General features: G+C 57.8%; 1 protein-coding gene across 3 annotated transcripts in view; it reads left to right on the top strand.

Annotated features, from left to right (window-relative positions):
- Positions 1–16523, top strand: part of LOC127394058 (acidic leucine-rich nuclear phosphoprotein 32 family member B) — a 55294-nt gene that overhangs the window by 36801 nt on the left and 1970 nt on the right. Inside the window, exons 1-4 of one of the 3 annotated variants that reach the window (XM_051639794.1) lie at positions 11656–11774; positions 14538–14687; positions 15172–15294; positions 16297–16495. In XM_051639794.1, the coding sequence (XP_051495754.1) occupies positions 11721–11774; positions 14538–14687; positions 15172–15294; positions 16297–16495 (526 nt within the window). In that variant the 5' untranslated portion in view covers positions 11656–11720. Of the gene's footprint in view, positions 1–11655; positions 11775–14537; positions 14688–15171; positions 15295–16296; positions 16496–16523 lie in introns of those variants that run through there. The other 2 variants (XM_051639792.1, XM_051639793.1) reach the window with 2 other exon arrangements.

The following is a 16523-nucleotide window of genomic DNA, read 5'->3' as shown; positions in this document are numbered from 1 at the left end:
GGCTTGGAGCAGCCTGGGCTGGTGGGAGGTGTCCCTGCCCATGCAGGGGGTTGGATCTGTATGATCTTGAAGGTCCCTCCACACCCAAACCTTTCTATGATCTAGCAACCTTTCACCTTTTCTTACTTGTAGGAACCTTGACTCTGGAGAGATCTGGAAATGGAAGGAGATGAAGAAAAAGTTCCTCTGTGCTTGGGCTGAGTCTGCAGGCTTGGCAGACTCAGGGCTGGCAGAGGCTGGGCAGGGCTTTGCACCCTGGCAGGTGTGTTTATCTCTCCTTGCAATCCTGTCTCAGAGTGGTGCAAAGCTTTGGCAGGAGGCAGCAAAGGTGTGTGCAAGTTCTGCATGAGGCTGAACAGCAGAGTCTGCAACAGGCCCTGGGAACCAGAGACTTCTTCATCCAGGGCTGTCTCCATGATTCCCCCAGCCCCTCTTTACTCTCTGCCCACCCCCCCAGAAGGAAGGAGGAGCTGCTGCCTCCCTTTTAGGAGCAGAGAAGCTTCATCTCAGTTGATGGTGAAGGACAAGGTAAAGCTTGGGGAATTCATGACTTGGTTAAAACTCTGTCAGCACTTCCAAGGTCAGATCACAGGTTTCCCTCTGACCCTGTCAGTGGCAGTTCTGAGCTGTTGGAAGGAATGTAAGAAGGAAGGCAAGCAGGAGATACTCACAGAATCCCAGAATCCTTCTGCTTGGAAAAGACCTTTAAGATAACTGAGTCCAACCATAACCCAACTCTACCAACCACAACCCAACTCTACCAACCACTAACCCAACTCTACCAAGTCCACTGATTAAACTTAAGCATCACATCTACTCATCTCTTAAACACCTCCCTGGGCAGCCTGTGCCAGTGCTCAATCACCCTTTCAGTGAAGAAAAATCCTGCCCCATCTTCTGGTGGTCAGTGACCTAATACTTCCTCAACTGGAGGTCCTGGACCATCATGTTTAACTAGTCAGAACAGATCAATCCTGCATACTTTTATCTTGAGCTTTTAAAGGTTATTTCTGAGGTCATATCCTATGGCAATGAGGTCCAGTTCAATTATGTGCTGGATGAAAAAGTACCTCCTGTTGCCTGGTGGCTGCACTGGGTGCCCTCCAGCTGGGTCACCTCTGGAGTGGGAAATCATGGGTAGTTGTTCCCTGCTTCTGTCCTCCAGGCCCCTTCTCTGCATCTCCCTGCAACCTCCCCACCTGGATCCTTCCCAACATCCCTGTGCCTGGTCTAGTTTCCCATCTCTGATCAAAAAGATGTCCCACCCCAGATGGTTTGAAACCTCTGTCTGCCCACAGAAATCAAGGGAGACTGATATTTAACATGCTCTCTCTTTGTGCAGTATTTGGAAAATAGAGTCACAGAATCATGGAATGGTTTGGGTTGGAAGGGACCTTAAAGCCCATCCAGTTCCACCCCCCCTCCATGGGCAGGGACACCTCCCCCCAGCCCAGGCTGCTCCAAGCCCCATCCAACCTGCCCTTCAACACTGCCAGGGATGGGGCAGCCACAGCTTCCCTGGGCAACCTGGGCCAGGCTCTCACCACCCTCACACTCCAGAATTTCCTCCTCATGTCTCACCTCAATCTCCCTCTTCCAGTTTTCATCCATCCCCCCTTGTCCTCTCCCTCCCTGCCCTTGTCCCAAGTCCCTCCCCAGCTTTCCTGGAGCCCCTTCAGGTACTGGATTAATCCAATAACTCCCCATTTCTTGATGCTGTTTTTAATTTCCTTCTTTCCCTGGGAACACAGCAGGCCCAAAACCATCTCTAAATAATAAAGCCAACTTCTCCTGGGAGTTTATGAGTCTGCAGACACCTCAGAGGTAAATCTGAAGGGCCCAAAATAACCCCAGGCTGATGCAATTCATAGAATCATAGAATCATAGAACCATTCAGGTTGGAGAATCCCCTTGGGATCACCCAGTCCAACCATCTCCCCTAAACCATCTCCACCAACACCACATCCAAACCACCCTTCAGCACACCCAGGGATGGTGACTCCACCACCTCCCTGGGCAGCCTGTTCCAGTCTCTGACCACTCTTGCTGTGAAATAATTTCTCCTAATGTCCAGTCTGAACCTGCCCTGGTGCAGCTTGAAGCCCTTCCCTCTTGTTCTGTCACTGATCACCTGTGAGAAGAGACCAGCACCAACCTCTCTACAATGACCTTTCAGGTAGTTGTCGAGACTGATGAGGTCTCCCCTCAGCCTCCTCCTCCTCAAACTAAACATTCCCAGCTCCTTCAAGGGTTCTTCATCAGATTGATTCTCCAGGCCCTTCAGCATCTTCGTTGCCTCCTCTGTCCTCGCTCCAGCACCTCGAGATCTCTCTGGAATCGAGGTGCCCAAAACTGGACCCAACACTCCAGGTGTGGCCTCACATGACTTGCATCAGGGCTCAATTTGGCTCCAAAATAGCTCCGAAGTGTCACACCACCCCTGGTGCCTCCATCCAGGTCTGGTGGCCCCGTCCCACCTCCCAAGGTCTTCGGGGTGTGTGAGGGGCCAGCGCCGAGTGGCCGAGGCTGGAGCCTCCGGTGCCTCCTGGCACAGGGAGCAGGAGGGAGCCCCAGGGTTCTCCTCTACTTGCTGGTTTCCCAAGCTCAGCTGCACCCTGAGCAGCACCCACCTGCCCCCCCTGCCAGGGATTTTGCCCACACCCTGCACGGGGAGGGTTGCACAAGGGCTGGTGGTGAAGGAGGAGGAGGTGGCAACACTGGGAACCCAGCGCCCCAGGCTAAGTCCTTGCTTGTCTCCCCTGTTGAGACTGGGAAACTGGGATGGGAACTGGGAGCTGGAGCCATCCCAAGCACAGTGTGCCTCTCCCTGTGGCACCTCTGGGACTGTTTCCCAAAGAGAGGAGTCTCCCAAATCCTGTTTTCGTGTTCTGAAATCTCAGCACTGCAGAGCAGAGCACAGTGGTTCCTCCTCCTGCTCTGGCCTCGTGGAGGTGACGAGGAGGAACTCCAGTTCAGCCAGGGATGCTGAACTCTGGCTGAGCAGCAGTGTGATAACCAGCCAAGAAATCCTGATTTTCCCTGCCTGGTCACAAGAAATTCTCCAAACAAGCCAAACAGGTGGAGGGACAGGATTTTAAAGCCTGGGAGAAGGAAGTTTTGCAGCGTGGGAGCTGGAAAGGGGGCAGCGAGGTGTGAAAGGCCTCACCAGAGAAGGGACAGGCCTCAGGGTTCACCCATCAGTGCCCACACTGCACAGAGGTGTCACGAGCTGGCTGAGACCTGGGGCAGTTGAAGCATAATCCAGGTGGCAGGAGATGGGTGCAGGGACAGGGCAGGTCTTGGTGACACTCTGAGGGAGGAGGCAGGTATTGTTTGTTGAGATACAAAGCCAAGTGTGGTGGCATTTGAGAACCCTACACAGACCTTGTGCCTGTCTCCTTGCAGATGTTCTCATTCTAGACTGGAGTGTCCACCAAGCTCCTGGGGGATCTGAGGGGTGTTTCACAGGGTTCCCTGGAGGTGTCCATGCCAGCAGACACAGCTTTACTTAACCTTCACATCAGGGCAGCATCTTAGGGCCTGAGGCTCCCAAAGTCCCTTTCCCAGCTGTGTCACGTGCCTTTTGTAAGCACTTTGGGATGAGTTTCCTCTGTGGTCATTTTGGCTGTTGTCTCCTTTACAGGGGATCCAAAATCCTAGGACAGCATGAAGAAGTGAGAGCTGTGATGATACTTCCCGGTGTTACTGCTTGGTCCAGCAGAGCTGGGAGATCTTGCAGAATTGGTAAAAATACTAATTACCCACCACCCTCCTCCTTTTTTTACCAAGTATTACAAACAGCCTGGAGCAACACTGGAGGTGATAACCCCTGGTGCAGGGTGAGGTGGGGATGGTGCTCACCTGGCCAAGGGCAGCCCCGTCTCCCCACATTCCACCCGAGGCGCATCCCTGCTGCATCTTTCTTCTCCCAAGGCTGTATCATAGAATCATGGAATGGTTTGGGTTGGAAGGGACCTTCAAGATCATCCAGTCCCACCCCCCTGCATGAGCAGGGACACCTCCCACCAGCCCAGGCTGCTCCAAGCCCCATCCAACCTGCCCTTCAACACTGCCAGGGATGGGGCAGCCACAGCTTCCCTGGGCAACCTGGGCCAGGCTCTCACCACCCTCACACTCCAGAATTCCCTCCTCAGGTCTCACCTCAATCTCCCTCTGCCAGTTTTCATCCATCCCCCCTTGTCCTCTCCCTCCCTGCCCTTGTCCCAAGTCCCTCCCCAGCTTTCCTGGAGCCCCTTCAGGCACTGGAAGGTGCTCTAAGGTCTCCCCGGAGCCTTCTCTTCTCCAGGCTGAACACCCCAACTCTCCCAGCCTGGCTCCAGAGCAGAGCTGCTCCAGCCCTTGGATCATCTCCGTGGCCTCCTCTGGACTCTGTCCATAGGTCTGTAGCCAGACCCATTCCCATCCCATGTTTCCAAGGCACTGATTGCTATGGAGAAGATGCAGAGTGTATTTGCTGGGTGAATCTGCTCTGGAGGGCACTGATTCTCTCCGGGCTGATGGTGGATAAACACCTTCCTCACTACATGGCTCAGCTTTCCTATCTGGTCGTTCCAACAGTGATCTTCAAGGTGCCTCCAGATGTGCTTGGAGATAGGAGCTGGGTGTTGTTATATGGTTAGTCCACAGGAAGATGCCAGTGTCCACAGCTCATTACTGCAGGGCAAAGTTAATTACTGGAGAGGAGAGAGAACAGGCCACCCTGGGCTAAGGAGCCCCTGGACTGGGACAATGAACATTGTATTCAGAGTCTGAAGGAACCCAGCCCTGCCTGGGTGTTTCAAACAAGGCACAGGCTGAGGTGAGGGACAGGGCATGGCAGGTGAATTCCAGGGAGAATGGTTGGATTTTTGGTTTCAGTCACTGATAAATATTCAGGCACAAACTCCACAGCTTGCAGAGCCCTCGCCGTGCAGAAGGTTTGATGGAGTTGATAGAGAATGGTAGGATCTGTTGGGTTGGAAGGGACCTCTAGAGGTTCTCACAGGCCTCTTTCAGGTATTGGAAGGTCACTAGAAGGTCCCCCCTGAGTCTTCTCTTCTTCAGGCTGAACAACCCCAGCCCCCTCAGCCTGTATCCCTGCTCCTGGAGAGCATCACCAGAAAAGGAGGAACCCTGCAAACGTGGGACAATCCTGACTTGATCCTCCATGGGGAAACGCTGTGTGTAAACGGGAGGGCCAGTCCCACCCAGTCCCACCCCATCCTCTGCTGGGGCTTCATCCTGTGCTCTTGGGAGGAGAACGTTGAGGTGAGAAGCAAAACCAGGCACATCTGGAACTGCCTCCTTCGCCCTCCTGCCTTTTGGCATCTCCCTGCCCACAACTCCTGCTTCAGGCACTTCTGCCAAGGGAGGCAGGTGGAATCCAACCCCTCCGGGTGCCTCGGTCTTGCCCAAATGATCAAAAGCTTCCTGGTCACCAGGTGTCCCACGGACAGGAGTTGCAGAGCCCAGGCTGGAGCCACCAGGTCAGGAGCACTTCGCACGGCTGCTCGTTGGGGACTCCAGCTCTCCTTCTGCACAGCCGTCTGCTCCTGCCCCCCCTTCACCCGCAACCCCACTCCGGGCCCTCCCCAGGACCCCCCAACCCCTGAGGGGCCCCGTCGGGGCTTCGGGGCCCCCGCTCCGCCCAAATCCGGGGGGATGCTTCCCTCTGCCGGCCCGGGAGCAGCTCTGCAGCGGGACGGGGAGGGAGCGGGGGCCCCTCGCACCGGCTCCCGCGGGCTCCAGATCCCGGGTTCCCACCAGCGAAACAAACCAGCAATGGTGGGAATTTCTCCTAAAGGCTCCCGGGAACTGCTTGAAGTTTTGCCTTCTCTCTGGGGGAGTATCGGGGTGCAGGTGGGCACTGGTTTTTCGGTCGTCCAGTTCTTGGGGTGCAGGTGGGCACTGGTTTTTTGTTCTCCAGTTGTTTGGGTGCAGGGGGGCACTGGTTTTTTGGTCTCCCAGTTGTCAGGGAGCAAATGGGCACTGGTTTTTTGGTCTCCCAGTTGTCAGGGAGCACATGGGCACTGGTTTTTCTGTCTCCCAGTTGTCAGGGAGCACATGGGCACTGGTTTTTCTGTCTCCCAGTTGTCAGGGAGCACATGGGCACTGGCTTTTTGGTCTCCCAGTTGTCAGGGAGCACATGGGCACTGGTTTTTTGGTCTCTCAGTTGTTGGGGTGCACATGGGCACTGGTTTTTGGACTCCAGTTGTCAGGGAGCACATGGGCACGGGTTTTTTGGTCTCCCAGTTGTCAGGGTGCAGGTGGGCACTGGTTTTTCGGTCGTCCAGTTCTTGGGGTGCAGGTGGCCACTGGTTTTTTGTTCCCCAGTTGTTTGGGTGCAGGGGGGCACTGGTTTTTTGGTCTCCCAGTTGTCAGGGAGCACATGGACACGGGTTTTTTTGGTCTCCCAGTTGTCGGGGTGCACATGGGCACTGGTTTTTTGGTCTCCCAGTTGTCGGGGAGCACATGGGCACTGGTTTTTTGGTCTCCCAGTTGTCAGGGAGCACATGGACACTGGTTTTTTGGTCTCTCAGTTGTTGGGGTGCACATGAGCACTGGTTTTTTGGTCTCCCAGTTGTCAGGGAGCAAATGGGCACTGGTTTTTTGGTCTCCCAGTTGTCAGGGAGCACATGGGCACTGGTTTTTCTGTCTCCCAGTTGTCAGGGAGCACATGGGCACTGGTTTTTCTGTCTCCCAGTTGTCAGGGAGCACATGGGCACTGGCTTTTTGGTCTCCCAGTTGTCAGGGAGCACATGGGCACTGGTTTTTTGGTCTCTCAGTTGTTGGGGTGCACATGGGCACTGGTTTTTTGGTCTCTCAGTTGTTGGGGTGCACATGGGCACTGGTTTTTGGACTCCAGTTGTCAGGGAGCACATGGGCACGGGTTTTTTGGTCTCCCAGTTGTCAGGGTGCAGGTGGGCACTGGTTTTTCGGTCGTCCAGTTCTTGGGGTGCAGGTGGCCACTGGTTTTTTGTTCCCCAGTTGTTTGGGTGCAGGGGGGCACTGGTTTTTTGGTCTCCCAGTTGTCAGGGAGCACATGGACACGGGTTTTTTGGTCTCCCAGTTGTCGGGGTGCACATGAGCACTGGTTTTTTGGTCTCCCAGTTGTCGGGGAGCACATGGGCACTGGTTTTTTGGTCTCCCAGTTGTCGGGGAGCACATGGGCACTGGTTTTTTGGTCTCCCAGTTGTCAGGGAGCACATGAGCACTGGTTTTTTGGTCTCCCAGTTGTCAGGGAGCACATGGGCACTGGTTTTTGGTCTCCCAGTTGTCGGGGAGCACATGGGCACTGGTTTTTGGTCTCCCAGTTGTCAGGGAGCACTTGGACACTGGTTTTTTGGTCTCCCAGTTGTCAGGGAGCACTTGGACACTGGTTTTTTGGTCTCCCAGTTGTCAGGGAGCACATGGGCACTGGTTTTTTGGTCTCCCAGTTGTCAGGGAGCACATGGGCACTGGTTTTTTGGTCTCCCAGTTGTCAGGCAGCACATGAGCACTGGTTTTTTGGTCTCCCAGTTGTTGGGGTGCACATGGGCACTGGTTTTTGGTCTCCCAGTTGTCGGGGAGCACATGGGCACTGGTTTTTTGGTCTCCCAGTTGTCAGCAGCACATGGGCACTGGTTTTTTGGTCTCCCAGTTGTCAGGCAGCACATGGGCACTGGTTTTTGGTCTCCCAGTTGTCAGAGAGCACATGGGCACTGGTTTTTCGGTAGTCCAGTTCTTGGGGTGCAGGTGGGCACTGGTTTTTTGTTCCCCAGTTGTTTGGGTGCAGGGGGACACTGGTTTTTTGGTCTCCCAGTTGTCAGGGAGCACATGGGCACTGGTTTTTTGGTCTCCCAGTTGTCAGCAGCACATGGGCACTGGTTTTTTGGTCTCCCAGTTGTCAGGCAGCACATGGGCACTGGTTTTTGGTCTCCCAGTTGTCGGGGAGCACATGGGCACTGGTTTTTGGTCTCCCAGTTGTCGGGGAGCACATGGGCACTGGTTTTTGGTCTCCCAGTTGTCGGGGAGCACATGGGCACTGGTTTTTGGTCTCCCAGTTATCAGGGAGCACTTGGGCACTGGTTTTTTGGTCTCCCAGTTGTCAGAGAGCACATGGGCACTGGTTTTTTTTGATCTCCCAGTTGAAGCCTTTTTGGCTTGTAAGCCTTCATTGAAGTTGCCTGGTCACATCTTCCGGCTCCAGATGATCACTGAATATCCCCAAACTGCCCCAAAAGTTTCTCTGGAGCAAGTCACCTTGGTGGAACAGCTCAGCTGTGCTGGGACCAGCTCTTGGTGGGGGCTTGTACAGCCCGTGGCTGCTGCAGAAACTGTTGTAGCTGATTTGGTGTATCCATCACTCTCCTGGGCCTGCATCCCAGTACATCCCAGCAGGACCAGCTACTGGGGATCTACAACCACAGGGAAATGTGGGAGAATCTTGTCCTTGTTTTGAGGACAGGAAAGTTTGGTGCCACGGGAAGATCCTGGTGGCACAGACACCAGTGATACCCCGTTTACACAGGATTCCCTCTCAGGAGGCACTGGGCTAGGAAAGAAGCAGTTAAACCAGTGCAAAAATAATGCTGATGTATGAACAGATCGTGCCTTGTTCCCAGCATCTGTGCTCCAGCTTGCACGAGAAAAAAAAAAACCTCCAAGCCCTGAATCTCAACCCTTGTCAGCAGTTACGGTCCAGCCTTCCAGTTGCTGCCACTTGCCCAGTAAATTCCCAGCTTCCCGGTCATCTGCTCAAATCTGGATCGGTGGAAACGCATCTCCCAGACCCCGAGTACCAGCTTTAAGATCAATTCGGTTGGTATCAGGTTTTGTATTTGAAGAGCAAAATGAAGGGGCAGGTCCCGAGGGAGCGCAGCCCAGGGGAGGGGAGACACAGCAGCCGGGGGGGCAGGGAGGGGGGAGCATTGTTTTCCACAAAGAGCAGGAAACGAGTCCTCCAAGAGTACGGGAAAGGGAGCTGGAAACAAATGCAGATCAGCAAGGAGGGACTTCCCGGCTCATCTCCCATCTGCTCTGCCCAGGGCAGCCCGCAGGAGCTGGGGGGGTCTGGGAGGGGGGGAGATCCAGGGGACCCCCTCGGGGATCGGGATCTGCTGTTCCCTCCCGGGAAGGTCCCGGTGAAGCTGGAAAGGGCCGGATGAGCCTGAGTTCACCCCATCAAGAAGGGACCCGTTTCCAGTTTGACTCCACGGTCTTACAGCCGGACTCAACCATTTCTTGGGTCTTCTCCAACCCAAAGGATCCCGCGGTGCCGTGACCCACCTGCCGCTGCGCCCCGCGGGATGCGGTTACCCCGGACAGGGATGCGCCCAGCCCTGCAGCCAGGCCTGGCCCTGCCGCGGGGGGCTCTCCCTGCTCCTTCAGGGTCCCCACCACAGTGTCCCCTCCTCTGCCCCCCTCCACACAGCGCCGGGTGTTGCGGGGGGGGAGCTCCTCAGGGGCACAACGGGGGAGACTGGTGGGAGGAGCTGCCGAGCACTGGGAGCGCTGAAGCGGAGCTGAGCAAGGGAGGTCATAGAATTCCAGAATCCCTAACTGGTTTGGGTTGGAAGGGACCTTCAAGATCATCCAGTCCTAACCCCCCTGCATGGGCAGGGACACCTCCCACCAGCCCAGGTTGCTCCAAGCCCCATCCATGGTCTGGAGGAAGTCACAGAGTTGCAAAAGAACGCACCAACGCTGAAGGCAGGTTTTCCTCATGGGGGTGTCCTCTTAGGAACCCCTCTGGCCTTGGCTGGAACTTCACCCCACCCCTCCTGGACACCCCCAACTCTAAGAAAATAAGGTTTGTGTTTGAGCCAACTGGCCCAACAGGGATCCTGGTACGTTGGAAGCCACCTCCTATGACTGAGGGCAGGGCAGTGACCTGCTCAGGGGACAGTGAGGGACCCCGGGACTGGTCCCACCAGCCCTCGTGTTCCTGTTGACTTGGAGGATCAATCATTGACCAGAGAGATTTCCCTGGATATTTTTAAAGATCGTTTTTAACGAAGTTGTCAGCAGATCCTGCAGGGATCCTCCTGCATCCCCTTCCCCGGGAACCTTCCCAAGCTCCATGCGGTGGGTCCCACCAGCTCCGTTGCACCCTGAGGGGCTGTGGGCACCCATCAGGTGAGAGAAGGGAAAAACATCCTCGGAACCCCCAGAGGGATGAGGGAATTCCCACCCTTATCTCCTCCTCCCGTTGGCAGGAAGCCCGACCAACATCCTGGGTTTTTCAGCCTCCCTGTGGGGCAGGAGCCTAGAGAGGATGGAGTGGGGATGGGGATGTGGGGATGGGGATGGGAATGTGGGGATGGGAATGTGGGGATGGGGATGGGGATGGGAATGTGGGGATGGGGATGTGGGGATGGGGATGTGGGGATTGGAATGGGACTGTGGGGATGGGAATGTGGGGATGGGGATGGGAATATGGGATGGGGATGTGGGGATGGGGATGGAAATGGGAATGTGGGGATGGGGATGGGAATGTGGGATGGGGATGTGGGGATGGGAATGTGGATGGGAACATGGGCATGGGGATGTGGGGATGGGGATGGGGATGTGGGAATGGGGATGTGGGAATGGGGATGTGGGGATGTGAGGATGGGGATGTGGGGATGGGGATGTGGGGATGGGAATGTGGACGGGAATGTGGGGATGGGGATGTGGATGGGAACATGGGCATGGGGATGTGGGGATGGGGATGTGGGGATGGGGATGGGAATGTGGGGATCAGATGGGGATGGGAACATGGGCATGGGGATGTGAGGGTGGGAATGTGGAGATGGGAACATGGGACAGAGATGGGAGTGTGGGGATGGGAACATGGGGATGTGGAGATGGGAATGTCAGGATGGAAACATGGGCATGGGGATGTGGGGATGGGACCATTCGGATGGGGATGTGGTGCACTGGTGTGGGACAGGGGTGCTGGGGATGAGAACGTGATGCTTGGGGACAGGAACATGGGGCTTTGGGATGGGAATGGGGCGCCTGGGGGTAGGAATGTGGTGCCAGGGCACGGGAACGTGGTGCTGGGGATGGGAACGTGGTGTCCAGGGCACGGGACCGGGATGGCTGGAGCTGGAAACATGGTGCCAGGGGACGGGAATGCGGGGCTGGGGACGGGGCCATGGCCCCGGCGCTGCCGGTCGCCGCGCTGAGGGGCGGAGCGGTGCGGGGCTGAGCCGGGCGGTGCGGAGCGGTGCGGTGCGGAGCGGGGTGCGGTGCGGAGCGGGGCAGTTCGGAGCGGTGCGGGGCAGAGCGGTGCGGTTCGGAGCGGGGAGCGGGGTGCGGTGCGGAGCGGGGCAGAGCGGTGCTGAGCGGTGCGGTTCGGAGCGGGGCAGCTCGGAGCGGTGCGGGGCGGCGCAGTTCGGTTGCGGAGCGGGGCAGAGCGGTGCGGTGCGGAGCGGGGCAGCTCGGCGCTGCCCGCGGAGGCGCGCGGGGCCGGCAGGGGGCGCTGCCCGCGGGGCGGTGCGGGGCGGTGCGGGGCCGGCAGGGGGCGCTGCCCGCGGGGCGGTGCGGGGCGGTGCGGGGCCGGCAGGGGGCGCTGCCCGCGGGGCGGTGCGGGGCGGTGCGGGGCCGGCAGGGGGCGCGGGTCGCGCCGCCTTTGTTGCCGTTGGCGCCTCTCGCTCGGCCGGGGCGGCGGCGGCGCGCGCGGGCGCGGGGCGGGGCGGGCGCGAGCGGGCGCGGGGAGCTCGGGGCGGCGCGGGGAGCTCGGCGGGCGCGGGAGGATGGAGATGAAAAGGCGGCTGACGCTGGAGCTGCGCAACAAGAAGCCGGGAGAGGTACCGCGGGCCTGGGGTGCGGGGCGGCGCGGGACACACACACACACACACACACACACCCCGAGCCCCGCTGCCGCCGGGGGTGAGCGGCGGGGAAGGGGCCCGCAGGGATCCCCGCACGGCGGAAGGGGGGGGGTTAGAGGGTGGCGGGGGTGCGGGGCGCGGGTGCGGGGCGCGGAGGCGGGAGCGCTCCCGTCCCTTCCCCCTCCCGCCCGGCATGGCGGCGCGCACGTGCGCGGCGGGGCCCGTCCCGGGGCGGCGGCCGCTCCCGCCCCGCCCGGCCCGTCCCGCAGCGGCTGCGGGAGGCGGCGGGGTTGGGTGCGGGGGGCGGGAGGGGGTGTTGGAGGCCGCGCTGGCTCCCGCAGCGCCCGGCCCGCCGAGCGAGGCCGGTGCTGCCGCCGCAGCCATGGCGGCCCGGCCATGTTAGCGACCGCCCGGGCCCGGCCCGCCCCGCCCCGCTGGGGCCGTGCCCCGCGTCCCGGGGCCAGAGCCGGGCGGGCTCCGGCCGCCTGGGGGGGCAGAGGCGGTGCGGGACCCGGGGGGGGGCAGCTGGGGGTGCGGGACCCGAGGGGGGGGGCAGCTGGGGGACCCGGGGGGCGGCAGCTGGGGGTGCGGGACCCGAGGGGGGGGGGCAGCTGGGGGACCCGGGGGGCGGCAGCTGGGGGTGCGGGAACCGGAGGGGGGCAGCTGGGGGTGCGGGACCCGAGGGGGGGGGGGGCAGCTGGGGGTGCGGGACCGGGGGGGGGCAGCTGGGGGTGCGGGACCCGAGGGGGGGGGGTGCAGCTGGGGGTGCGGGGAGCCGAGCTGCGGGGTCGGGGAAGGGGCTGAGGGCGGTGGCACAACCCCCCGGGGTCGAGCCCGGGGGCTTCGCGCCTTCTCGAAGCGTTTCCCCTCGGCCGCCCCTTCTCTGGGTCCCCCCTTCTTTGTCTGGGCCGCCCCTTCGGGCGCCGGGCGGGCGCTGGGGCTGTCACGGCCGCGGGGACCGAGCTGTCTCGGGAGGGGTTTCAAAGCGCCTTGAGGATGGCGGAGGGGTTTGTAGGGCGAACTGGAGGAGGGGGAGCGTTCCCTGCGGGGCTGGGCTGGTGTGATAAGGGGAGTTTGAGGGACTGCGGGGCAGGGTGGGATCGTGGCTGCTCTGCCCGAAGCCGCGGGGAGCCAGCCTGGCTGCTGGGACAGACTGGAGTGGCTGCTGGGACAGACTGGAGTGGCTGCTGGGACAGACTGGAGGGGCTGCTCCGTCCTGGCACTGCAGCCTGTGGGGGCTGAGGGGGCTCCAGGAAAGCTGGGGAGGGACTTGGGACAAGGGCAGGGAGGGAGAGGACAAGGGGGGAGGGATGAAAACTGGCAGAGGGAGATTGAGGTGAGACATGAGGAGGGAATTCTGGAGTGTGAGGGTGGTGAGAGCCTGGCCCAGGTTGCCCAGGGAAGCTGTGGCTGCCCCATCCCTGGCAGTGTTGAAGGGCAGGTTGGATGGGGCTTGGAGCAGCCTGGGCTGGTGGGAGGTGTCCCTGCCCGTGCAGGGGGTGGGACTGGATGTTCTTTAAGGTCCTTGCCAATCCAAACCACTCCATGATTTTCTCTATGACCCAAGCCAGGGGCTGGACCAGGATAAATCTGATCTCAGCCACGTTGGTCTGTAACCTGACAACGTCCAGGTTCTTTGCTGTGCACCAAGGGGTGATGGGCTGCCTTTGGCCACCTCTGCACCCTCCACGGGGTCTTGGTTGAGTTGGAGGCTTGTCTGGGCTGGTGGAGACAAAATGAGCTGAGCTACAGAACTCCTGGCTGAGCCTGTTGGCAGCTCAATGCAGAGCCCTGAGCAGCGATGCCACTTGTGGAGTTTGAAGCATTAATTCTTTCACAAAGAGGGCACAGCAGCCCTGAAACTCTGCTGCCAGAAAGACAAAGTGGTGTTAGAATGACTCCCTAATAGTTGGCTGATCTGAGCAAGAGAGGTAAAATGGGAGTGCTGCAAAGGAGGAACTTGGAGAACATCATCAGCTGCCTGGCCAGGGCTGATTTGAGGAATGTGTGGGGTAACAGCAAGTTTTGGAAGTGGTTTGGTGAGGGGGGAGTGGGGGTCAGGTATCCTTACCCTCTGGGTTTTTTGGGGGGCAACAGTTCTGTGCAGGTGCTTTGTGGTCCTGATGCCAGAAGGGGTGGATTTTGGGGCTGAATTTATCAGGTGGTGATGGGTTGTGCTGGGCAGAGCATTAGGCACCATTAAGTGCTGCTGCTGCCCTGTGAGGTTGAGCTCATCTGCTTTGAGACCTGCCTAGGCAGGTGTGTCACCTCTGGGTGGGGACTGTCACTCTGGTTTTCCAGCACCCCAGTGATGTATGTGGGGGAGAACATTAAGGAGGGAGAAAAAACCAGATGACTTGTCTGGTCTCTTGCTAGTGAAGCCTGAAGTGTGATGCTCTGGAAGATTTTTGATACCTTATGCATGAAATGTTTTGATGCAACTTGTGCTTTGACCCCTTAACTTCTTCATGGAGATGGTGGGATCTTGGTTGGACCCACAGGGTGTGGGGTGGTGCAGTGGTTGAAGCTCATGCTTTAGGGGGTGAAATCCCAACTGCTGTGAGGGATTCTCCCCTGGTGCCATCACCGAAGTTGCTTGGCTTTAAGATCTTGTCCCTTAATGTGAGCAAGGAGCACCTTGGAACACAGGTGCTGCCTCAGAGGGTCAGTCCCTGCACCTGGTGTCACCTGAGGTGACCCTTGGCTGGGTTGCTGAGTGCTGCTGGTCTCTGTTGGCAGGTGAAGGAGCTGGTCCTTGATAACTGCCGCTCGGACGATGGGAAGATCATTGGGCTCTCCTCAGATTTCGAGAACCTGGAGTTCCTCAGCATGATCAACATCAACTTGATGTCTGTCTCCAACCTCCCCAAACTCAACAAACTCCGGAAGGTGAGTCAGACCTGTGGTACCATCTCCAGCAGTTGGTGCTCTGAGGCAGGAGTTGGACTTGATGATCCTGACCCAACTATGACTTCTGCTGCCCTGCCCTTGATGACAATTGTTTTACCAGCATTTGCCAGAGAAACGTTTCATTTTACTTGTCCGGCTGCAGCCTGAGCATGTGAGGGAGGTGCTTTTTTAGTCTGCAACAAGATGCTTTTGAGCTCAGTATGTGTTGAGCATCCCTTCTCTCCTGCTTTTGCTGTTGTGCTGCTGTCAGGAGCTTCAGTGACACCATCAATATTTTGGATTTTGGGGCACGTGCCCCTCTGTTGGGGAATGTTGTGTGTGGGAAAGGAGTTTGAAGTGCTGCTCTATGGTGTGGTCCAACAAACAGGATCTGAAACTTGGGTGCTCTTTGTAATCTGGTTCTCAGAGCAATTTTATTCCCCACATCTTGACTTTGTGACCATGTCCTGTTCCCTCCTTGCAGCTGGAGCTGAGCGATAACAGGATTTCTGGTGGCCTTGAAGTTCTAGCAGAGAGAACTCCTAACCTGACACACTTGAATCTAAGTGGCAACAAGATTAAAGACATCAATACCCTGGAGCCCTTGGTGAGTGGAAGACTTTGCTGGAATCTAAGGGATCACGTTGTTTCCTTTGGGGAGTGTGTCTGTGTAGCAGAAGTCCAACGTCTTGGTAACTGTTCCAACAGCACTTCGTGGTTCTGATGGGAACAGATGAGTGGGTCCAATTTGAGGCTGGGCTAATAGTTAATGGCTCTTCTGTCTGGAAAACCAGCAGCCAGTTGCTAAAAGAAGCATGAAATTGGGCTGGATGAGTAAAACTGTGGATGCAGTGCTCAGTGTCCATCTGAGAAAGGACCATTAATGGGTCGGATGCTGTTTGAGGTAGGTGGCACCTGGGGTGTCATGGACATGAGTTGCTTGGACACTAGCAAGGGTGTCAAATCACCTTGGTCCAAAGGCTCTGCTGGGCTGGGACCCTCTGGCCCTGGGTGCTGTCACAGCAGGGGGGGTCCCCTTGCATCTGAACTACCCCAAAGAAGACTCTTGCCTTGTGATCCTGAGCCAGGAGCTGTTAAAGTTCCAACCCAAACCATTCTGTGGTTCTCTGAAGGTCTGATCTGGGGCATTTGCCTCAGGAGCTGTTGCCTTTGGTCCCTCCAGAAAGAGCCTGAAACTGTTTTACTGCTCCTTCACTTGACCTGGGCACGGGCTGCAGGTCTCCCTGTGTCCTGCTCCTGGGGATTTTTCCCTCGGGGTTTGGTCAGGATGGATCTGGCTCGGTGGTTCCTCTCTCTGGGGTAGCTGGGATCTCTGCTTCTTGCCCACCCTGTTCAGAAGGGAGTAAGAGAAATGGTTTTACAGGGAGCTGGTTCCAAGGAGGGAAAACAGGAGCTGAGAAGGAATCTTCTTTGCCTACAGTTGTTCAGAGCTTTAACTTCTGTCCATCTGAGGAGCACGTGGTGCAAATAATGCATGCAAAGACACTTCTGTGCTAGGTCTGGGTGGCCAACCAGCTGCCCTCTGATGGCTGCCTGGTCTTCAGACAGTGTCAGCTTGGAAATAACCTGAGCAAATTGATGTTTGCAGAAAAAGTTGCCAAACCTGCATAGTCTGGACCTCTTCAACTGTGAGGTGACAATGCTCATCAACTACCGGGAGAGCGTGTTCACCCTCCTGCCCCAGCTCACCTACCTGGATGGGTTTGATGCTGATGATGAGGAAGCCCCTGACTCAGACCCTGAAGCAGATGGAGAAGGTTTGGAAGATGAATATGAGAACGGGGAAGGTGAGGATTTTCTCCTCTTGGTTTTCTT

This window comes from Apus apus, chromosome 24 (assembly GCF_020740795.1).
Source record: "Apus apus isolate bApuApu2 chromosome 24, bApuApu2.pri.cur, whole genome shotgun sequence".
In the NCBI taxonomy this organism is placed as follows: Eukaryota; Metazoa; Chordata; class Aves; order Apodiformes; family Apodidae; genus Apus; species Apus apus.
The sequence above is the reverse complement of the archived record's forward strand: the minus strand, read 5'-3'. Positions and strand labels throughout refer to the sequence as shown.